The sequence below is a fragment of the Neodiprion virginianus genome, chromosome 7 (genome assembly GCF_021901495.1).
Source record: "Neodiprion virginianus isolate iyNeoVirg1 chromosome 7, iyNeoVirg1.1, whole genome shotgun sequence".
NCBI classification, from domain to species: Eukaryota; Metazoa; Arthropoda; class Insecta; order Hymenoptera; family Diprionidae; genus Neodiprion; species Neodiprion virginianus.
This window is the reverse complement of record NC_060883.1, coordinates 14,646,359-14,672,236: the sequence shown is the minus strand read 5'-3', so window position 1 is coordinate 14,672,236 and position 25,878 is coordinate 14,646,359. Positions and strand designations below refer to the sequence as shown.

Here is a 25,878-nt window from a genome sequence, read left to right as displayed (position 1 = left end):
AAAGCATTTAATCATTTTTATCAACGAACATGTGACTTGGAGGAACAATACGCAAATTTCAAATCAAATAATATTTACTTGACTCAATTTTGGAAACACGTCAAAAGGTTAATTAATCTCTCTATTAATACTTCAGTCGATTGCGACAAGAAAGGCTTTTCTTGAATCAAGGAATTCGCTTGACCATCAAAAGTAACTAAATCGAAATTGTTGAATTGAAGTCATCGTATTTGGAACAAATGAGGGGTACTAAATTGAAGTGAATGGACCCCAACAAAATCTATTTTGTTGGTTCAAGAATTCCTTTCCCTCTGTGTACGTCCCCAGAAGTCTACAGGAGACTTATGCGGGGCAAGGAAAGGGGTGGATTAGTGACCATCGTTATGCGGCTGCAGCTGTCTTAAGCTATTCAATAGAAAGATCGACATTCGCACAAGGGACAGGGGAAACTGCAGAAAACCATGCACAGGTGCAGTCAGACAGAGTTCAAACCTTAACCCGCCAATTTAGCGCCTGACCGACGTGACCCGTCTTACCGTTTTTGCGAGTTGCCGCTCAGGTCCTTCCGTTCTGCAGTCTCACGCGATACGCTACCACGGTCGGTACAACTAACTGTAAAGTTTTTATTTTTTTTTTATTTTAGATAACCACTAGGAAATTTTTTGGCCCAAGAACCCAGTAATTCTATAAATTTAAAACGAGTATTTCCGATTTGAACAGTATTTTTGGACACCCTTTACGGAATAATAAGAAAACTAAATAAGAATCCATAATCGATGTTTTATAAGTTATGGTGATTAACTGGATCTTGAAGTTGTAAATTCCTTATGCAGTTTTCTTCGTTACATATTTGAGAAAAAGCAAGCAAAATTCGAAAATGTCCGGATGAGTGGTTCAACAAGCGAACGAAGAATTTCCTGTCGCAGTGGCTGAAACATGGTATGCACTTGAAGCTTATGGATGTTTGTGAATGGTTTTAGGGTCTCTGTATATTCGATGTAGTCGACTGTAATCTTAACTTGCCGACATCAGTAGATTAGAAGTTCCCAGTAAGTTTGAGATCTTCATAAGTACCCTCAGAACCCTGACGTGAAACACGATCCTTTCTTTGTTTTGTTTCCACTCACTTGTCAACTTTTTACTCCAAGTGCAGAGAAATGCAGTATGGAACAAGTAGAAATTTTTATCTGCTCAAAATTCGGAGTGATCATTGTGCAGAACCTCATCAGTCTAAACAGTGAAAACGACAAAGTGTTCGAGTTTTTGAAGAGAAAAATTGGAGACTTTCAGTATTAGGAGTGAAGCGGAATTCGACATAATGGTCAACACGAAAGTCGATTGGAATGGTGGACGATCGTACAGTTGAAACTACTAGTGTATAACATTGCTGTAACGATGAATGTTTGAGAAAAGTCTTCATTTTACTGTGTTAGGATCATTTAGTGCTCCTACCTTTATCGACCGAGCAAACTGACACTTCTTCTTCCTATATTGAATAAACAAATGAACGGAAAGGGTTCCATTTTCGCCGGCGCATCGCTCCTTTGTTTATTTAATATAGGAAGAAAAGGCGCGAGTTTGCTCGGTCGGTAAAGACAGGAGTACTACATGACCTTAAGAATGCGTGACATTCAATTACCCGTAATAAAGCCAAACATTTAAACAGCATATATTTTGGATACCCAACTACTTAGATGTTATTCCCAAATATTTAAATAGTGATCCTTTCGCCTTACCAACGACTGGTAACCGCTCGCTTGCGTCCATGGGAAAATGTTTGATGTTCTGAAAGCTAGATTTTTGAACCGAATGACAGCATTCATGTATATTTTTCATTCCGTTTAGGTGACTCAAATTTAAAAAAAGTCACGTGGCTCGAGATACCATAACGTGAAGCTCCAGGTCGGCCACAACGAACAAGAGGTGATCGGTGTTATCGATGAACTAAAATCTGACGTGTGTTCCCGTTGTATGTACAAAGTGAGATAAAAATATTGAGAGACCAAAGAATGGGCGTCGTCTATTGTCACCCGTTCTTACATCTCCATTGCCTCGTGTTTTCAGTTAAGTCAGTTCATATATCGTTTAGAATGCACATACAATATGAAGAAAAAAGAAATCTTTTATGTTTATTCGTAAATTGTCATACAATATGAAAATGATTACGTTTTTTCGCGCCAAAGCTACGGATATACACAATGGCATTGTTATTCTCGTTTCACTTGTATTTTATACTCGGAAGAGTGAAGAACAAGTGATGAGAGGCCGATAATAAAATGCCCTTTGAGCTGCTTTGAGCCGATGGGTCAAGTTGACAAGGAAATTTGGATAAATCAGGGAAATTACCGTGTCTTTGTTTGTAAGACGTGATTTATCTTGGTTTGCAGCTTTCGATCAGAAGCACACGCTATATATCGATGTATATTCAAGATTACTTTAAAGCTGAGAAATTAGAGAAACGTAGGCTTAGATAATGATTTAACCACTACGAGATATTACAACTTTGCTACTGCAATAACAGTAGATTCTCAATAACAAGTAATATAAATTCAGTTTATAAGTAGAACTTACCTAGAAAAAAAAAATCGAATCCGTGCATTTGTAATTAGATTCGACAGATATCAGTTTTTAGTATACCAAATAACCAGAAATGTGACTACTTGAAATAATTTTTTTTTTGTATCTATTACCTACCATCACCTCTTTTGGAACCGGATGAATATTAGGTAATTCCATTGATCGTTCAATTGAATTGAAAATTAAACCGGGTGGCCACACACCTGCAAAATCTGGAACCTGGAACCTGGAAATGTCAGGGTATTTAAAAGGAGTCATGGAAAGCCGTGAGTTGTTAGGGGATTGTTAATTTGGTTACGGAAAAAACTGAAAATATCAGTTTTCTATCATGGGAATCAGAAATGATTTTTTGAAGTAACAAGTTTACTTTTTTTCGTCAACATATATGTATTATACATTACTGAAGTGTATAACTCAAAGTAAATTGCCTACACCTGCAAATCCGTCCGAAGGATCTCGTCGTTAGCTGGTTAATTTTGCATTATGTTACAAGCATTTTTGTCCGCCGTTTCTGCTCCATGGATATATTTGCATATTTATGCTTCTTGGGTAATCAAGACGCACCTGCATCCCATTCCCCCACATTTATCCGAAACACTGAAAACACACCCAGCCTTAGCTTCGTTGAGAATCGTTTTCTCTGTTAATCTGTATTTTATTCTACATATAAATATTATATTACACATACGAAATATAAAGTATATATGTATGTATATATATATATATATATATATATATATATTATATGTATATACGAGGAGATCGGTGTGAGTTGAGAGAGTGTGATGTGCACGTTTAGTGTGTTAGCATTCAGTGTGAAAAATCAAGTAAATTGTATAGTATAATTAAAAATTTTTAGTAAATCGGAAAGCCGAAAAAAGCGGGAGTACTTTAGTATATAAAATAATAAAAAGCGGTTGTGATAATCGGTGAAAACTACTAAAATAAATAAGCGTAACGGGTAACCGGGGATAAGGTTATGTCCGAAAGTAGGAGTGCTATGAATGTCGATACAACGGCTCCTGCACTATCAACAGTAGGTGTCTTACCACAAGCTGAAAACGTGGACAGCAAGCAGTTAAAAACACCGGTAGGCGCCAATTTTGAAAAACGAAGACCAGGCAGACCTACAACCCGAGAAAGTTTCCTGATCCATCGGTCAGACTCAGCAGGTTCGATCAAAGAGCTGTTTAATAAAAGGAAAAGGGAGCTAGAAGACAGTTTTGAGAAAAGTTTCTCAGAAAAGTCCCCAACACTAGCGCAACGAAAGAAAGCTTTCACGGAAAGCAACGAGCTGAGCAACAGTCTGGAAGAGTATTTACCCGTTGCCGCAGCCTCGCCAACGGACATGGACTCCGAGAAAATATTGGAGGGAATTAAGAGCTTCAGGCTGGAGAGTAGCACAAACCTTAAAAAACTAGACGAAAAATTTTTAGAAAAGCTGAACGACATGAAAAGTGATCATGCGAAGGAAATAAATGTTATTAAAAATGACTGTAATGAGCTGAAAAAAGAGCAGAATGAAATCAAAGAAAAAATGAAAGCTCTTGAAGGAAAAATAAATGAGGAACCAGCTGAAGGAGGTCGGACAAGCGCAGGAGGAAGTCAAAGAAAAGAAATTGAATATCTGGTGAACTATGCAAAGCGACAAGAGAACAAAGATAGAGCAAACAGAAGACAAAACATAATAATCAAAGGTTTAGCGTCGACCAGTAACAGCAATGACAGTAAAAAGATTGAAAGTGAACTACTGGAAACAAAATTCAATCTACGCAATGCATACAGTAACCTGGAAGTCTTAGGAAAAGACAAAAATGTCTACAAGATAACAATACGAAACTCTGAAGACAAAAGCTTAATTATGTTGAACAAAAAAACAGCGCTAAACGGAACAAAGATATTTGTAGAAAACGATCTCACTGAATCGCAAGCCCGTGAAAGATGGAACCTCAGGAATGCGGTAAAACCGAGAAGAGAAGCCGGCTCATCTGTAAGATTCTACCAGAATAAGGTGAACGTCGATGGCAGCTGGCTGGCCTGGGATGAGGGCTCTCAGGAGCTTATTCCGACACATCCACCGAATAATAATAAAATTCATCAAGGGCAAAAAATCCCAATGATGGATCATCAATAACAAGAAGCGAATTCTCTTAGCCTAATTGTATGGAATGTCAGAGGAATAAAAAATTTTTATAGCCAATCAGAACTCGATACACACGACATCATTTGCCTCATTGAAACATGGACCACGAGTGAAGTCCCACTGAACGCTTGTAACAACTGTTTTGTGCGTATAGTAAATCGGAGTAGTGTTTTCATTGTGGGTTTCACGTATCTTAAGCCAAGTGACGTGCACTTTAACAATGACTTAAAAAACTTCAGTGAGGCAACAGAAAGCTTCGTGAATCGATTTCCGTCGGAGCCAATCTACTTGATGGGAGACTACGACGCGAGGATAGGTAACCCTATCCAAATCCCTGATGAAATTCTTAGTGAAACAAATCTTACCGGGGATGGAACTTTTTCCGATTGTAGACTCAACAAAAGAGGGGAAGCAGTAAATAATTTTATGGACACTATTAATTTCATAGTAGTAAGTGGTAAAACTGTAAGCGATAGTCCGGTGAAACCAACCTTCACCGGTAAGGGAAGTAGTATAATTGATCTCGCGTTGTCTAATGCACTAGGGCTTGAAAAAATTAAGGATTTTGAGGTACTTTATAATATTAATTTTTCTGATCATTTTCCGATCACACTTGTTTTAAACGGTAACAATATAGTCAGGGCGCGACCAAGTAAACAAATTAAATATTTTTGGGAAAACAATTATAAACTCATGTACAAACAACACTTAAGGTGGTCACCTCTCGTGGGTCTAGATATTGAAACTGAAACGATAGATGAAATAGAAAAAAGGTTTCACCTGGCTATCACTCAATCAGCATATGAGCTTAACATGGTGCGTGAAATTCATAATATAAAAACAGACGCAAAACAACCATGGGTAGACAAAGAATGTAAAGAGTTAGAGAAAAGTGTAAATTGTAATCTGAGAATTTATAGAAAAAATAATTTTAGGCAACAGGATAGAATTGAGTATCGAGAAACTTTAAAATGTTATAAAGCTCTATACGAATGTAAGCGTAAAGAATATTTTGCGAAGTTGGCAGAAAAAATTAACGATGCTAGGAACGCACAAGAATTTTGGAAAGCGCTAAATAAATACAGGGTTAAAAAATATGTACCACCAGAAATAACAGGTCAACAATGGATTAGTTTTTATGAGAATTTGCAAAAAAAGATTGAACCGAATAGTAATATGTATACGGGTGTATTAGATCCTTACCTGGATGCGGATTTTACTATAAAAGAATTAAACAAAGTACTAAATAAGTTGAAAAATGGTAAATCGCCTGGGGAAAATAGAATTACAAATGAATTTTACCGGAGTTGCCCGCAAAACTGGAAATATTACTTACTTAGTCTTTTCTATAAAATTTTGCGCGATGAAATTGTCCCTGAAAGCTGGTCAAGTATAATTATAACAATGTTATTCAAAAAAGGTGATACGAAAGATCCAGCGATTTACAGGGGAATTTCTCTAGTTAATCATATAAAAAAACTTTTCATGTCTTTGTTGGCAGAAAGGCTATATACTTGGGCAGAATACTGTAAAATATTACCTGAAGGTCAGGCGGGTTTTAGGTCAAACCGAAGTTGTATGGACAACTTGTACGTATTGTTTGAAATAATCCATGCAAAACTATGACAAAAAAAGGGTAGATTATTTATCATATTCGTGGATTTAAAAAGAGCGTTTGACACAATAGTACATAAGTATTTATGGGCAAAACTTTTAAACATGAGCGTTAGTGCAAAGTACATAAGGATACTGAAGGACCTCTATGCTCTATGATAAGGCGCATATAAGAATAACAACTCCAGAAGGTCTAACGGATAGGATAGATATAGCGGAAGGGGTACTACAAGGAGAAATCCTTAGTCTCCTTTTGTTTATTCATTTTATCGCGGATATGGAGGAATACTTCCGGGAAGAAGGCCTCTACGGTACAAGTTTAAACATTCCAACTGATGTACTATTACTTCTGTATGCTGACGACTAGGAATAATACAACTTAACAAAATTTATCTTTATGTTGAACAATTATGTAGGCTAAGAGAATTACGCATTTCTAACAATAATATTTTAGACTAAGTGATTTATAATTAATTAATTAGTAATTTTAAGCTAAGTAACAAAATGTACAATTCCAAACTCAATTTGTAAACATTAGAAAAAATATAATAAGGCAAATGAATATATATATATCTGGAAAAAAATGTTGCAACACATTCACGATTTTCGCAATTTTTTCCACCTAAAATCTGAGACTAAAGTAGCAGTTTTACAACTGGCGGGCTATAAAAATCGACAGCTTTTTCATTTTAGTGTGGCAATATCACATTTTTTTGATGTAACGATACGAACAATTACGACTTACAACACTTTTTTTGTGTTAACGTTTCAGCCCGGATGGGGGCCCTCCTCAGAACAATTTATCTAGAACATCTGTCACGAACAGAAATTGTAAAATAATGTACAACTAAGTTATAACAAAATTAAATATGGGGGCCCCCATTCGGGCTGAAACGTTAACACAAAAAAAGTGTTTTGATGTTCACGACCTTCATATCCAAGAATAATATTATTCATTATATATCTATGTCGAAGAGGTAATCATGGTTGCCATGTGGCGTTCATACGCCTTGTAATCTCATGTAATTTCATGTAATCCTTGTAATCCTTGTAATCACATGTGATCTTTTGTAATTTCCAAGTATTGTAATAACTTTGTGATCAGTGTAATCTGTTTCTAATCCTTGCAATTCATGCATTCTCGGTATAATCAACTGCGTATAGTTGTAATCGTAATCGTTTTACGCCATGTTTTCGTACTGATTAATCCCTCGATTTATATGCTAACCGCATATGTAGAAACTGTAATTTATATGCAAAGAAAAAGGTTGTTGTAAGTTTCAGGAATACTCGTCTTCTTTAAAGAAATGATTGCATGGTATTATATTTCTTTTAGGATGGTGTTGGTGGTGAACGGGGTCCTACAGGAGGAGGCTCCGACGAACAGCAGGTCCTTGTACGCTGCTCATCCGATCTACAGGGAAACTGCTGCCCAGTTACAGGCTATACCGCCTAAATTGATGGGTCCCGACGGCCTGCTCTACGTTCTTCAGAGAGAAATGGCTGCCACGTTGCCGCACGACAGTAAGCCGATGTTTTTTTTCCTTTTATCCTTTTATCCTTTCAGTAATTAAGGAGATATTGTTGCAGAATACTGAAAATAATCAGAAAATAATCGGAATCGAGTTAGTGATCATTTCGTGAAAAACGTTGTCTATTCGTTTGAAGTTACTTTTTCACATCTGCACCAATTAACATATAAATACCACTACTTTCAAATACTTACAAGATTTGATTCTAACATAATTTTCAATGGAGCACGTAAAAAATGAAGTTCTATTTTTGTCTCTGATATTTCTGTCGAGGTAAAACAGAATTTTTCTGTGCAAAAACATTTTTACATACCTAATTTAGTGCTATAAAATAACTTGACGAGAATACAATTTACGGGCAAAGCAAACGATACGTATGCACAATATTTATTTTTACTGTTTGTATATTTTTTAATGCTTGAGGATTTTCATTTCATTCCCATTTTTAAAAACTCTTTTTTCGTTTTCATATTCTTTGTGTGTTGAATAAGCTTAATGGAACAAGATAAAAATGTGTAGCTCCAGCCACTTTTTTCGTACACGTCTGCGGAGGTTGATTATGAGACGGAGATAGTCTCAACATGGTACTTATTTAAGTTGGTTTCAAAGTACAAAACAGTAGCGGTCAGCAGGTGAAGGCGCTATTGGCTTACTTTCGATTGAGAATGAACTTCTGCAGGTGTATATAATTAAGAGGATAAATATATTTAGTATATGAGGTATTCCAAACCATTTCACCTAATCGGTGAAGGTCACCGACGCCGATCTTCGTGTCAATTTTTTTCTTAATTCGTCTATCGAAAAAAAAGAACACGTGTTCGACCATTTTTCGATTAGGCCACCTGTGTCGATTTTATGAATTTTCCGATTTTTCAACTTTTTCGAAACAGACTTTTTTCAACTGGCTCTATCTTCAAGAGCTTTCATTCTTTTCAAAAAATGATACAAGTATAAAATGCGTCAATAAGTCCGAGCTTTCTGAAAAAAAAATTTGAAAATTTTTCCAACCACACAATTCTAAAATTTGTTTGAAAAAACAAAACATCAAAATTTTTTGAATTGCGTCACCTTCGATTTTCCTGAAACTTTTTACTTGCATTCGACCAGTTACAATCAAGTTCTCCTTCAAAGGAAATTATGGACTTCCGATTCGTTCGGGAGTTACACCATCACAAGTGCCGAAAAATTGGAAATATTTTACGGAAATCAATCTTAACTTCGATCAGACACGTTTTCATGTTATAAAAATACATGTTTGCTGAAAAAAAAACTTTTCGGAATATCCCAAACAATATAAATAAAAACGAGATCACAATTTTTCTTTTTTATGCCAAATATATTTTCAGGTAGAAAATTTCTAAATATAAATACAATTAGTTTTTACGTGGTTTGCCGATAATCAAATGAGTTCTACATTCGGTCGATTCCGAATAAAACTTTGAGCGAACTTTGCCATCCGCAAGTAGAATTATTGCGTGTGTTGCAAAAAAAATTTTGATGTTTTGTTTTTTCGAAAAAATTTTAGAATTGTGTATTTGGAAAAATTTTCAAATTTTTTTTTCAGAAAGCTCGGACTTATTGACACATTTTATACTTGTATCGGTTTTTGAAAAGAATGAAAGCTCTTGAAGATAGAGCCAGTTGAAAAAAGGCTGTTTCGAAAAAGTTGAAAAATCGGAAAATTCATAAAATCGACACAAGTGGCCTAATCGAAAAACGGTCGAACACGTGTTCTTTTTTTTTGATAGACGAATTGAGAAAAAAATTGACACCAAGATCGGCTTCGGTGACCTTCACCGATTAGGTGAAATGGTGTGGAATACCTCATATATAGGTATGTGAATGATAAATGAACTATACAAATCTGATTGAAATTTTTTTAGAGCTTCATCTTTTGTCTGTGAAATTGAAATATGTGCTATGTATACTAAAATGTTACACAAGTATATTATATCGCGTGTCTAATAGTTCGGTCGACATATGCGCCATTATACGACCTTTTACCACGCGTGGAGCCAAAAAGGCGTATTTTTTCTCCTTTGTATTCACGAGAAAGACATGACGACATGTTGAAAAACGTTAAAATTGAAAAAAATAGATCAATTAATGGTGAAAGGTCGTGAATACTGTGGATTATGGTCCTTTCATCACGTAATTTATTAAAATAATCACGTTCAGTAATGGTGTAAGGTCGCATATGCCCACATAGGACCTTATACCGTCACGTTTATTATTATTTTTTTGAGAAGATGAACATTTCTTAAAGTTCGTCTCGAAATTGACGAATCTTTACGTTTCAAAGGTATTTAAATCATTTACGAAGAAAAAAAAGCGGACACAATTCTATATCGTGACGTCCGATATTATTTTTTGAGAAAAAAAATATGAAAAATTCTTCTCGAAATCAATAAGTTTTTACGTTTCGAAAGTTTTTGCGTCGTTCACGAAAAAATAAAATTGAAAATGGCGGATACGACCTAATATCATTGATGAACGTGATAAGTAAAAATACGTTTTGGTGTTGCAAAAACGTATTAACCAAACATAAGATCTTATACCTTTATTTATTTTTTCAGCTAATTATAGTGTAGATATGCGTTTGGAGTGCCTTTGTAACGAATGTTGCAGAAAATAAAAAAAAAAATTTTACGCCCTTTTACTACCAAATTCACCTTTTTGACGCATACGTCCTTATACCATTAGACATGCGATATATTTATGGTTCTATATTGTTGTACTCGATCTGCATCGACTGTAATATCGCAAGCAAAAGTAATTTTAAGAAATATGTGGAGTTAACATCCCGTATTCAAGATTCATCAAGAATTATGATTGTGCCGACTGTTCCCGAAAGTGTTCTGGAGTTCTTAACCATTTTCGAAACTAATTCTGAGAATTTTATCTACTTCAAATTTTTGTGGGGAAAACTTTACGGAGCACCTCGTTTCTGGAAAACTCCACCAGGAGGTTCTCTTGAAAGGACTTACTCGATAATTGCACTTCGTCTAGTTTATAGGCGTAGCCAACTTTGTAAAAATGTTACTATAGTTGAGTTTGGTATATGGGATCCGATCGAACTTTTTACTCTTCGAGCGGAACTTTTTCGAGCTTTTTGTCGTTCGGCAATAGTTTCGTGTGGAACGCTAGGAGTAAATGGAGTTGACTCGAAACGCTCTATCGCAAGAAGTAGAGTAACTCTAGAGTGATCAAAATGAACACAGAAAAAAGCGGGCACTACGTTTATTCAATGTATTTTTAATAGATGGGGAGGGTGTTTTGTGTCTTATGTAAGATTACCAATTGTACAAAATGTTCAACGAAGAACTACCGATTAGAACTATTGTGGTCATCTGCACTATTTGCGATGAAATGATTCCATTTATATTTGATAATGTGTTGACAATGTTATTTCTTTTCTCAATACCAAGTAGATCTTCGGCGTTACCATCCTCTTGTTTTATGTCATTTACATCTGCCGGTTGATCGTCAAAGTCCTCCGAAAAATCTTGATACAGTTTTCACAAATTTGTTGAGATTTTTAAAAACGGACCTTTTCAAAATCACTCTTAATATATACAAATAATTAACCAATATTTCGAATAAAATTGAAAATGGTGAGAGTCAAACGTTGGTTCTGTTCGCGTGGAATTCACCATATACAGGGCGAGGAAAAAGTATGGAAATTCGTAAAAATCTCGCGGGGTCCGGTGAAAAAAAAATTACCAAGGTTCAATTTTAGGTAATTTTTATCAAGGGATTCGACGTTGACCTCTGATTTAACCTTGAACCTCATCTTTCAGATCATGTTGAGATCAACTTTGATTTTTCCACTGGTTACCCCCATCTTTAGTGCCAGAATCGAAAAGAGCGGGAAATTTTACGTTCAATGTGTCTTCTACGGGTCGAATAAAGGTGAAAAGTATGCTTGGTACCAATAACGCGGATAATTTTGAGGATCCGCATACCACGCAAATGTTACTGAGTTCGTGAAGACAAAACAAAGTTCGTTGAGTAAAACATGGGGAGCTGCTTCAAATTTTGGTTAAAGATTTTCTCCGTCGTAATTTTTGAAACTATTTGCAAAACTTGTGAAATACTGTAGCACCCTGAAGGAACTATCAAGCACTTCATTTGAAACTGAATTTTTCCAAAATGAGGTGCTCCGTGAAGTTGCCACGCCCCCCGCCCTCAAAAAAAAAAAAAAAGAATTGTATTCTTTCGGATTAAGTTGTTAGATTTTTCAATTTTTAAACATGTTCGAGAACTCTAAAACTCCTTGAGAAAGAGTCCGCACACTCAGAATTCATGGTGAATCTGGAATTTTTAATTAATCGCTTTACCAATCAACTGGATTGACCGGCTCTTTCAATTAATTATTCTTCCATTCAATGAATCAATCGGTAAATAAAAGAGAAACAATTAATCAAAGTCTACGAATAATCCCTTAATTGGACAGCCCCATTTTGCAGTGAAAAAGTCTCCTATGTAATCCAAATCCTTTTATTTGGGTTTCAGAAAACGTGAGTATCCTCGGATCCGATGATGTGACCTCCTGCATAATCGTCGTATTAAAACATTCTGGTAAGTCGTGCAGTTGATAGTCTGTTAATTTTCGATAATTGAGTAATGTTTTTCATACTTTCAACGTTGAGATATTGAAAACAAAATTTTGTTTGTAAATCTTAGTAATTTTCTAAAACACTTTAGACTTACAGTAGAAAAAATTTTGGAAAAAAATGGATTGAGAAAGTTGAGAAATTTTCAAATTCATGACTGAAAATGTCAATCCTGAAGTTGAACATTTTTTCTATATTCGGATATTTTTTTCAACATTATTTACCCGTGCGTAGGATATCATGGAGGACACTAGCGTTCTTGTTTGTGGAAAAAAAATTTTCATACTTATTTCCAACTTTGAAATTGTCGAATAATCATTACTATGTATCGTCGATCGATGCAGGAGATTATCATATATTTTTATTCTTCATTAAAATTAAACTTTAAGTGTAGTACTTCGAAAACTACATATAAGAAGAAAAAAAAATTGAATTATTCCAGAGCTGAAACAAAGATGTGAAAAAGTACGTATAAAAAAATCTAAGGTGGTCGGAATGGTCGAAAAAGTTCAAAGCTACAGTAAATATAGAGTTTATAGCCATAAAAAAAAATTTGCTTTTTCTATCTGAAGCTGGATAGTGTTGAAAAATGTCTGTGTTAATTTCCTTTTTCCTTACAAACACAGAAACTACCATAAAAATAGAGTGATAACGTACTGATAATATCATTCACAGTTAATGGATCAAGGAATCAGAGTTATTTGCATAACATAAACTCGCGCTTGCACGTGCAAACGTGCTTCGGGCAAAAAACAGATCAAATACAATAAATACAACAATTTTATACTCTTGTAATTAAACGCACATATTGAGACATATGTGCTACAATTTCATATCATCGTTTACAGATTATCTTTAGCCTTTGATAAGCGGAGAGATTGGATGAGTAGAAACAACTGGGTATGCAGAGTAGAGGAGGCAACGCTTTTTGAATTATGTTATATTCGTATATTTTAAACTTTTCGAACGCACACTTACAGATACAGACAGATGAAATATATTAACCTTGTATAAAATTTCCTGTACTTCCATATTTCAACGTTTTTTAAAGATCCTTGCTCATCTGTTTTCAAAAACAAAAACTATGCTGTGTCTTTGTAAATTCCGTTTTCTCATAAGGTTATTTATCTACGTAGGATCAGGCGCTGTGGCATTGGCACATCTCGATGGAACTGGAACGGAGGATGCAGCTGCTGCGATGATCCAAAAAGTGACTGAATTGGCGATAGGCTTTCTGGAGGGACGCTTGGAGCTTCAGCTTGTTGGCGGATATTCAGATCCCAGGAATTGCTCCGAGGATATTTTTTATAACATTCTCTGTAAGTGTTGTTTCATTCTATCCTTTATTTATCGTATCACCAAATATTGATATTTGGAAACAAGTTTAGACGTTCAAGATCAAATTTCGTGTCCAATAATAAAGCTTCATATTCAAAAGCAACTGTTACTGTTCAAAAATAATTTCTGTGTTTGAGAATAAGCTTTGATGAAACACTGTACTGATGACAATGTAAGTTATAGTTTTGAATTTTTTCATACACAATAGGTGCACAATAGCTGTTAAAGAGAGCAAAAATTGACAAACATATCGACGTCCATTCTCATGCAGCTTTTCTGTTGAATGAATTTTACTTCTAGAGTTGAATCTTTTCATGAAACCTTGAAAATTTGTTCTAATCATGTACATATTATGTATTATCAGGCGCCTTTCACAAGCAACCAGTCGAAGTTGACCTTACGCTTTGCTGCATCGGCGAAGTCAACACCACAGTTAGAGGCGGTATTCACTGGCCGGTTATTTATGGCATTGGCGTTGATGTGAAAACTGGTGAAATATTTCCTGCCAATTTTCCTGACAAGGGACCCGACCAGGCTCTCAGAAACGCGAGACAGCTTACCGGAGGACAACAGGTATCTATGCTCAACGCTGGAGCACATAACTTAATTTGCAGGGCTGCGTAAAATACTTTCATAAGTGCATTCGAAATAGATAACGAAAAATGGTCATAAAAATATCATTTAAATAGGCGGATGTAAATGCTTGTCACAATTCTATTTAAAATATTTAAAATGAGTTATAATATGTAAAATGATATGGTACGTACTGTAACAATTACATTTTCTCGACTAATTGAGATACGCCTTGTCATGTTAAAATTTTATTTTGTACATGCATTATTATTCTTGACAAGCAACTGCGGTACTTCATATTATATTCTGTTGTCGATGTGTCTCCCATCGTGCACATTATCATTCCACTGTATAAAGGTAATCCTATGAATTATCCAGACAATGGTAGACATGTATTGTATTTCAAGAAAAGTTGTTCAATTGTAGATGGCTGCTGTTTCAAAGATTTTTGCTAGATCCAGTTAGTTGTTGAATGGTAATGGAACGTAGTTATCGAAAAAATATTGCAAGTATTGTAATCACACACTGTTTATTTGTGGCATATTATTTAAGATCCTCTCATCTCTTTGTAACGGGAGACATATTTGGTTTTCATGCATGCAATATATTCAAAATATTTATGAAATCACCGCTTCATTCAAGCACAAGAATTGATGCATTGCCAAATAGATTCTCCTTAAGTGAAAAATTAAACGAAGACCTGACAATTGCAACATTTTTTATTTCAATAATCAGATAATTATAACATGAGAAAATTTTCTTTGAGAATGTTGGCACGGAATTTTTCCAAAAGTTTAGAATATACTTTAACAAAAACATTTGAAAAATGGATAAGTATTCGCTTTTTTCATGTAAAATAAAAAATAGAAGATGTGTGTTATTATCTATTTGAAATAGAAATAGTGAATTAACATTTCGTATTTTAATTGCATATTTAAAATGTAATCATTTCAATTATTACCCAGCCCTGATAATTTGGCAATTTACTTACGATTGGAGCATTTCATAGTTTTCAAAAGGAAAGTTCAATTTTCAAAAGGAAAAAATGATTAAACATTAATTCAGAGTAATAGCGGGAATTAAAAAAATGATGAATACTGTATTTGCGAATCTCTGCAAAAGCTACGCAAAATTTTTTTGATATTATTTACATCTTATAATCGTGGATTATAATTTTCATCTGTGTTAATCTTTCCTTGAAATTTTGCTGTACACTGTATCCGAAGAATTAGGAATTTCAGGTATAAGATAAAGTTGCTGATGAAGTAAGGGAATATGGCCAAGTCAGAATTGTTGAGTCTTGCTTAAAAAATTTGGAATTATAAGTTTATCGCGATGACTCAACTTTTCACTTTGTTGTCTTCAATCTGGTACAACTTTTGAGTGGCGCTTAATTTTTATACTATCTATCTAGGTGTTGGACATTTACGACTGTACTCTGGGTCTCCTGAGGATTGGCCCATTCAATTACGACCCACTCAGAGGAGTTGACCTCTGGCTGGCCCAAACGGATCAATTCATCCTACAGCATTTATCTAGTACACCTGAAGTTGAGCCGCCTCATTTTGTTTCTGCGGTAAGCATTTCGAAAAGAATCATGACTAAATAAATATTAAGAATACGATTTGATGGCGGAAAAAGTGGATGAGTTTTGCTAATCTATATCTCGACAATCAATTATGCAATTCGATTGAGGTTTTATTTCTTCAAAAGATAGTTTTGAGATTCGTCAATAACAATGCTTCCTATGAATTCCATTTAATGGAAAAAACGAAGTTAATGAAGCTTGATTTACATACTTCTAATTGCAACAAAAGCTAAAAATATTTAATAAGTATAATTGTAGAATATTGACCAAAAACAAAAGATATAAAGTTGAACCTAACAAATATTGTGAATACTGTGCTGAGGAAAACACAATTTTTCATTCAATATTAAATTGTGAGTATTATTAATTTAAAGAGTTTAAACGCCTCTCCACCCTGAAAACCCTTTACATCTCCCTTGTCCGACCTATTCTTTGTTATGCGTCTCAAATATGTGCTCTTCCACTAGAGAGGATATATACATCATTGAGAAAGTCCAACATCGATTCCTACAATTTGCCTCCCGTTTAACAAACCATTGTATGAATTTATTCCATCATGATTACTCTGCGGTTTCTAGAATAACGAACATTTTTAGCCTCGACTCTTTAGGGATTATCAGAATCTCTTGTTTCTCTTTAAATTATTTAACAATTATATAAATTCTCCTGAGGTCCTTAGATTGTCCCACCTCTGTATTCCTCATGCTTTTTCTAGGAATAATGACTGCATCTTGCACTGACTGCATGACTGCCACGAATAGGTTGGAGGTAAAATCCATCTAAGTAGGGTTAGTGCTTTGGCAAACAGAAATGTTACCTAGATGGATTTTTATATATTAACCTAAACAATTTCTGATTTCCTAATTTTCATCGGTATACTTATGAAAAGGGCTTTAGCAATGAATAAATAAAATAAATAAATAAATAAATAACTTATAAAGAATACAAAGGTAAATTATTACCAGACACTTTGCGTAGCAGAACGGAAACTTAAACTCTTGAACAATTTGAAAGAATGTAATGCAAGAAAATTAGTAAATTTCATACATATAATCTTAGCAAAGGAAGACTCCAAGGCTTGTTAATAATGACAACAAAAACTATGATATGAAAAGATTTTATAAAGATAGAAAGTAATATTAGAAAAAAATATTGATACGAGATAGCAAGCTTATATGAATATGACAGAACAATGTAAATAATACAATATGTAAATTATATTCACGTTTTGTGCCAAGTCTTATTGTACTAATCTGTAAATGAGTAAATGATAAAATATTACTATTATCGTCATGTCTGTAGAACACAATTCAATGGAATTGAGTAATCGGTTGTTGAGTTATAAAAATCCAAAATTTGTTCAATTTTTCAGCTATACACTCGAACGTAACTCCCTAATAATCAAGAAATTTTAACCCTACAACTCATTACTGGGGTCCAAACGCACCTCACACAAACTTTGAACTACACCCAGTATCGCTACCGCTACGCGGTTGTCAGTCTTCGAATGGGTTTTTTATTAACCAAATGTAAAGAAAATAAGATTTCCCGTACACCATTCTCTTATAAAAAAAAAGAAGAAAACTATGCATGAGAAAGCCTGTTTATCAGCATAGGACTGGCTTTATGATCAAGAAAATCGTGGGGTGCGTTACGGCCTCAGTCATGTGTTTGAAGGTAGAAAAATAAAGTCACGAGTTGTCAAATGTAACTTTCCCATGCCATGAAAATACTTATTTCGTAATTATAGTCATTTTCAATATTTGTAAATCTTTATTTTGGTTCAATGTTTAGTGCATTGTCAGAAAAAAATAATTCTTTCTTCTTCGCAGGTACGTACAACTCTAAAGTACATACAGGACAATCAGTTTCCAGCCGTAACGGTGTTCAGAGATAATAGGCCGCGTTACTACCGTCGTGATGAGGTCCACGGTGGCTGGCAACCGATGAGATATTGAAGAACTTTATCCCTCCACCGATCGATACTAATGTGTCTCATCAACGCTGTAACCAACTTTACGTCCGGTACCCGGTGCCCTGCTCTTAGAGAGTTGAACTAAGAAAAGAAGCGTTAAAAAAATATTACAGTTGGAGAATTTTATCAATCCAATAAAGAGCTGATCGATGACGTACCACCTTAACCGAAACGGTTCAGTAAACTAAGATAAAAGCAGAGTAGAAGGAACGGGTCGATTTATTAATGTTCATCTCGTAAATATGCCTCCTACGTATGACTAGTGAACGATATAATGTTTAGGTAGATATTATGTAAGGTCATTACCGATACAGTACAAAGACCGTAAAACGTAAAACGTAAAAACAAGAAAATGCCTGAAAGACGTAGCCGACATTTCTAAGACCATCGTACGAGTGATTTTTTGGGCAATTTTTCCAGTCTTCGTGCTGAATTGGTTATTAATAAATTACCTTTAATTTCAAAACGGCGCATAAACAATTTTTTTTTTTACGTTATATTTTATATTTCAAAGTTACTGTACTATTACACATTATAATACTGTGATGTTGATCCAGAGTGTGTTATTGGTCAATACGTGATTGTTAAGAGTTTTTTATGCATATGTGTATGTACCTATGGGCGGTGAGAAAAAAAGTTTATTTCTATTGGAGGTCACGTAAGTTGTTGATTCGTGATGTATATTGTTTTTCTGTTCCTTTATTCTATTTTTTCTATTTCTTAATTAAAAATTGTTAAATAATTTAAAAATCGTAATTATAATAATGATATTGATAATACCTTGGGGCCATAACGCATTATGCCATGCCATGTAAAACTAAAAGAAACAAAAGCAAAAAAAAAAAAAAAAGGAACCGCTGTAAATAATTAATTAATCGATTAATATTAATATATTATCGTGCGAATAATGCTTAACTTTTTTAAATAAGTTTAACGTAAAAACCGTAATGGGAAATCATAAATTGAGAATGGTATTTCAGACAAAGCGCCCGTCCAAAATTTTTAGTTTAACATACATAAATTTCTCTCAGTCTCGAGTTTTTTTTCCAATTATTGGTTCAATAAAAATGAAAAAAAAAATAGAAATATCAAATTGGAAAAGGAATATAAACACTTTCGTGTTCTGAACTTTGAAAGTTGACAGACAAATTTGTAAATTAATTTCAACATGGCAATGCTTCATTGCTTCTTGACCGATCACGATTCAGCCTTAAAGCAGATTTTTCTTGAATTACGAGAATACGAAGGTCACGATATTTAGAGTGGAATTGGCGAAAATCGACATACTTAATGAAATTGAGGAAAAGAATGATACTAATTTTAATTCAGCACAAACGTAAAAATATAAATTTGACTGAAAATGTTCGTAGGTGGTGTTTGATGGTGGTGAGTAATCAATATAGTTCAGAACACAAATTACATTCAAAAATGAGTTTACATATAATTCTGTAATCGCAGTTTTTCAATAATTTTCCCACTTCTGAATGACTTTCTCTTTAATCTATACACAAGAAAAAAGATGCTACATGCCGAACAGATACTCTGTATTCTAAAAGTCGTGTTTGACGTGAAGAATATCATATAATAAAGATTTGCCGATTGTGACTTGAAGAGAACACATTTAATTAATATTAGACGTCATTAATCGTACGAGTAGACGACTGACAAGTGGGTGAATTTTAGTAATTTAAATCTCCACAACCAATTCTTCAATTCGATTGGGGTATACGTTTTATTCGAAAGTACACAGATCGAGCTTCAATTGCATACATTTTTTTAATTCTAATTAGGTGTTAAAGATCATTATTATTAACAATAATGTCAAATATTTCGTTTCTGACATATTTTTTGGCATTTTTGCTCAATTGACTTACTTTGAATTTGGATACTGAGTTTTTTAATGATCCAGTCTTTTTGCCACGACGTGAAGTTTCTTCTACAACTACGATAAATTTTGGTAGATAATTTTCTAAAAAAGTTCCAAACTATGGAAGAAAAATCGAATTTCCCTTTAGAAGGTCGCCATTTTGTTGAAAAAAATTCAGATCGCAGCAAATAGGATCAATTGTGAAAGAATATTGTTCCCCAAAATCGGTTGATCCGTTGCTGAGCTGATGTCGTGAATACGGCAGAACATATCACCGTGCAAACCAGTTGTCGCTAAGAATGCTTCCTCTTAATCGTTTGCCAATGAAAAAAAATGTCAGTGAAGCTCGATCCGCATACTTTTGATTAAAAGCTCAACCGAATTGAATGATTGGAGTTTGCCGAGATCTAAACCTCCAAAATTCAAAAACTATCTACGCCTAGATACCCCAAAATAAGAAGGTTATTTATCAGCTTAGGATTCCACCGGAAAATTAAACCTTTTGTTTCTCACTACGAGATATCGACGTCGCGCGCGTGGTGAAAATAATGTTTATCGTATTTTTACATTTATCATGAAACTGGGAGGAGTTGAAATGAAGTGAGTAGCGTGGACGACGATAAGACGTAGCTTGAGAATGATTAGAATGAGAATCGCAATACGTATCAATAGGTATACGTATGATATACGAGTTTAGTTAGTTATATCCCGATATGATAAACCATTTATCGTAATAACGTGCATCTATTTAGTTTATTTTAATTATAGCTGTAGGGCGTGCAGGTTAGTAATGCTTTCAATAAACATGTCCAGACTGCAGACAATAGCATAGTGAACTCTCGGGTTTCAATCAACTATTGTTTTGGCGTGTTCTTCAATATGTTTATTTTCTGTCTTGAACGGAACGGAGTATAGTTAATTTTTGTACCACCTTCATTGATCAACATTATCCGTCAATTAACGAATTTAATGACGCTTTTTATAAATTAACTTTGTTTCCGAGAGCTGGTGAATAAAACGTAACTGTATTTTTTGAAAAAACAGCAAAGTGTTTGACGTCTGTTTTAAACAACAGGGCTTAATAGGCAAGCTATGATTATGCACAGGAAGAAATTGTGTTTATATATTAGAACGAAGACTAAAAAAAACGAGGTACAGAATTTAATCAATTAGCCGATTGAGTAGGCAGAATAACAAATAGCGCTATAATACACGATATATTTTTATAAAAAGAGAAGAATAAATGGAAAAAAATTATGAAGTAGTAAACTGTTGTGCATGTGAAAATCTTTATTTGAAAGAGATAATTATTATGCGTTCATTTTTGATTACATGTCTATTCAAAATTTATTTCCTCGCGGTCTAGCTGGGAGAGCATAAATTTCCATGTCACTTGTACGTATATATAAGTATATGTAAGCGAGCGTGTACGACATTACCTATAAATAGTTTACTAACAATCGTCTGTTGCAATATATATTCTTTATGTTTTAGTTTCGTTTTTCGATCATTTCTCGTTATCGTTACGCAAAAGCGATATAATTATAATAACGCCAATATTGTTATAATTATAATTATTTTTATTATTAATATTATTCTTACTATTTGGTGATATGTGCGCATATATATGTATAGATAAAAAAGAAGTAAATCACACGCGCACGCGGAAAAAGTTGGCGTCAATTTACATCAATATTTTACATTCATTTACTGATCGAATTAATTAATGATAGTGACAAATGAAAATTAAAATAAAAAAATATTTCATTGATTTTTTCATTGCTTTTGACTGATTTTCGAAACGAATGGCGTGAGAAAAATCAAGAATTGTTTCGGTGTTGTTTCTATATTTTCGACGTATTAAGGTGGAAATTGATTGGCATACATTATTTTCACAAGATTCTGTGATTTCTCATGTTTGAGGAATTTCAAAGCCTGAATTTTAGTGTGTTTTCCTGATAAATCGAACCAGTAAATTTTATTTTCAAGTTTAAACGCCTTGGCGAGAAAACAAAAATACAGATACGTAAGTATATAAGGCAGATAAAAGGAAAATATATTTATGAAATCTTTCGGGTTCTGCTTCAAGTCTTACTTCAAAATGTAATGTAAGGAAATTTCGTGGGAGACAAATTTTCATCAAACGAAAAAAGTAAATGAAGAAAAATAAAGTAAAAGGTGCGATGCAACTAAATTTGATCATGAAAATATATGATTGGAATACTAATTTCGTCTACGACATGTTACGGAAAAATCAGTTTCGGAGAAATTGTACGATCTACGGTAAAAACAAATTGGCAAATGGTAAAATTTTTATTACGAATCGCATGAAAATTTGAAATCATAATATATGAAATATTTGAAGAAGAATTCCATTAATGCTTGAGAGTTGAAGATGACGCTGAAATACACCATAGAATTTACACTTTCTTTACAAAACTGTAACGAAATCAAAATAACTTCTGACCAGATTTTTTCAATTCTTACGTCTATGACCTACAGTGCGAATAGAATAATTCATATTTGCTCAAAAGCGTGATATTTTGTTTTGTTTCTTATTCTCAATTCAACTAACTCTACTTATTTAAATTTCCTTTCTAGCCTTCGAGCGATTATGCGTTTTGAATTCGAATTGAGCACGATATAAATGTAAGACTGTTTCAGATACGGGCATTTTCTTCTCTTTTTGTGTACATGAACAAGATCTAAACTTTAGATTTTGGCTAATTAAGAATCGCCTAGAATATATAAAAAAAATATATGTAATATATAAAAAAAAATATACTCAATTTCATTTTTTTGCAGAATTTTCCAAAATAATTTTGATACAAAAATATGTTCAATACTTTTGTAGATCTTGAAAGGTCTGTTTTAGCAAAGATCTGGAAAAATACTTTATTTTACTAATATCTGGTTTCTGGCTGCTCCAACGTAAATGAAAGCTATCATCATTGAATATAATTCAACTGTATAGTATTGTATAGATACAGGACTGTACTCACGATTATTTTCAAAGATTCTGCGAAGAAACTGGCATAAGTACGTTCTGTAACATAGAACTTAACTGAAAAAAGTCACATGCTGTAAGGCACCTCTTTTTGTGAAACTTGAGCTAAAAATACTAGATTCTAGAAGATCTTTTTGCATGGCAAAAGATACTGTTCGGACCTCGTTCCAGCAAAAAATATTGTCATAATTTGAAACAGTCTGTTGATCAAATTTTAACGAGGAGATAGTGGAGGAATCAAAGGGCAGAGGGAAAGTCGAATTAAGATTCCGGTTGACTATTCAATATTCTTATAATTGGCAACAATTTTAAAAACTTATTGGGGCTGACGTCTATCAAAAAATACTAATGGAAAAAAACTAATAATAAATAATTAGTTTCAATTAATGTATTCGATCTCCGTAATTCTTCATCGTACTTTCGATCGGAACGATTAATCAAACGCTCGGTTCATCTTACATACATACCTATATCCGTAATACCTATTCTCGCTTTGACTACTTCTTCTTGGTCCGTTCTGTCTTAATTTTGCTTTTTTATCCATGAACTATACTTGTGTACCTACTCGATCCTAGCTCTCGTTAATCTCGTTCTAACACATACATACATACATGTATACCAGCGTGGTCCTTAAAACGGTCATTTTTGAATTTTGATCGGCTCACTCCCGAAATCGGATCCAAATAATTAAAAGATAATTCCCTATTTTCTGCAGATTTTTATTTCAACTCTAACCTGTGCCCGCAAGGGGGTGGATTTCCCCATTTCACCCTTTCAGGGGTATATTGTAATCTGCTGAACGGATTTCGATAAAATTTGGTATACGGGGATTTCTTGGGTCGTTGACTACGCATCTGAACTCAAAATTGTAAAATTAAAGATGGTGGATTCAATATGTTGGAACAAACTTCAAAAAGTTACTCGAATTTGGTCAAACTCGGTACTCAAGAGTTTTTGAGGTCGCTGTTTACGAATTTGAACTCTAAATTACAAAAATAAAAATGGCGGATCCAATATGTTGGACCAAAATCTCAAAAGTCGCTCGATGTTGCCATATTGGATCCACCATTTTGAATTTTCTAATTTTAAGTTCAGAATCGTAATTAATTACTTTGGAAGCCGCAGAGCACCGAGTTTTATCGAAATCGAATGACATTTTGGATTTTGGTCCACCATATGTGATCCGACATTATGAATTTTTTAATTTTAAGTTCAGATTCCACATCAGCGGCCCAAGGAACCGCCCTATATCAAATTTCATCGAAATCCGTTTGGTAGATTTAATGTGCCCTTGAAAAGGTTAAAGGTGGAAATTCACCTTCTTACGGACACGGGTTAGAGTTGAGATAGAAATCTGAGAAAATTAGGGAATTGTCGTTTAATTTTTTGGTACCGATTTTGAAGGGGGAGGTGAGCCGATCAAAATTCAAACCGACTTCTTTAAGGACCATCCTAATAAACACACACATAGTATACTTAATTTTACGGTACAGCATTCGGATTACTCGCTTCTAGGTGCAGACGTAATCAAGTCTAATAAACATCAAGGTTATGTACTCGGTCAGTCTTACGCCTGAAAGATGTTTTCCCTCCATACACGGAAGAGAAAGTGGTTCGAGGTAACAAATAGGTGATTGAAAATCTCGGGAAAGGAATCTGATCCATTAGAGAAGAATGACAAACGAATGGAATATTGAAGGACGAACGAGAACCGGATCTGTCGAACGTACCTTTTCACCAGGCAAAATGTTTACAATTTTTAGCGACATCCCACGGTATCTCATCCCGCGCAGCCTGTAATATTCGATTCTGAATGTAGCGACACATCGACACACACACACACATATGCACCGGATCTATAAACATACGGTGCGTGGTTCGTGGTGTGTGGATGGCATGCTACCCTGGCCTAGAGATAGCGGGACAAAAGCTGCCCTCCACAAATTGACTGGTCGACTGTCCCGATGCTGACGACGAAAATGTGTTACCGACGACACGAAATAAATTGGAACGTCTCTCGCGCCACTCGTCGCATATGTAACACGGCCCTGTTTAATTACTGCGAATGCGTGAATTTGGATCATTCGAGGCAATTACGCCACCTGGATGAACACTGAATCATACACATTTGATACCTTATACCTTGCAAAATTCCGCGGGGGGAAAATTGCTCGCATACTTCACAGAAAATTGTACCATTGGTTGTCGAGCACGATGCGTACGAACACTGGCGGTGAATCCATTTAATGCGTGTTATCACGACTTGACCACTTGTAAATTGGGGTATGATTTTTTCCAACACTACCGATAAACCGTATCTCTAAAGTAGTCTTCAAGTCCTATGAATTCAAGATCCTGATAAATAATTATAGATATTCGAGCGATACTGATAAGAATTTCAGAAATTATTTGGGAAAATATGTAGAGATAAAAATAATTTCGTAAGATATGTGTACGTACAATGTACATGTATATTTTCCTAAAGATGGCTGCAACTTGTGAGTGGATATTTGTTGGTTTGCTGTATTTTTTCAATTCCACAACGCCTAGCGAAAGTAGTATTCATCATTTTTTTTTCGAAATTATTAGTTCCATTTGTTCTAGAGTTACGAATTTTTCAAAAATTGTTAATTTGAATTTTTCAACTCAATGTAGCTCAAAAACGAAAAACGAGATTGAAAAAAGTTTAAACTGGTTTTTCCGTTTTAAATCATGAAAGCTTAAAAACAAAAAATTAAAAGAAATTATGTCCTCTCGAAATCACCGACGTTTTTGAATTGTTTTAATTTAGTCGGGAAAAGCCTTTTGAAAAGTATTGGTTTTTGCATGAATTTTGAAGAAGAATAACCATGGACTGATTACTATTTTTATATTTTTATTTTTTTTGAAGAAGCTGGAAAAAGTCACACGGTTTAGGGTAGTCATCTCTTATGATTAGACTTAAGGGAAAAATCTTATCAAGAAGTACTTCTACTGATGAAAAAACTCAGGTAAAAATTAAAACAAATCTAATGCCTATTTCGATAAGCAGAATGCAATAACAAAAAT

General features: G+C 34.2%; 1 protein-coding gene across 2 annotated transcripts in view; it reads left to right on the top strand.

Moving 5' to 3' along the window:
• LOC124308742 (protein N-terminal asparagine amidohydrolase) overlaps nt 1–19,948 on the top strand; it is a 63,570-nt gene extending 43,622 nt beyond the window's left edge. For both annotated transcript variants that reach the window (XM_046771749.1, XM_046771751.1), the window contains 6 exons: nt 7,671–7,858; nt 12,382–12,447; nt 13,619–13,801; nt 14,185–14,393; nt 15,808–15,969; nt 17,814–19,948. In XM_046771749.1, coding sequence (XP_046627705.1) covers nt 7,672–7,858; nt 12,382–12,447; nt 13,619–13,801; nt 14,185–14,393; nt 15,808–15,969; nt 17,814–17,939 — 933 coding nt within the window. In that variant the 5' untranslated portion in view covers nt 7,671 and the 3' untranslated portion in view covers nt 17,940–19,948. The remainder of the gene's footprint in view (nt 1–7,670; nt 7,859–12,381; nt 12,448–13,618; nt 13,802–14,184; nt 14,394–15,807; nt 15,970–17,813) is intronic.
• The last annotated feature ends 5,930 nt before the right edge of the window (nt 19,949–25,878 follow it).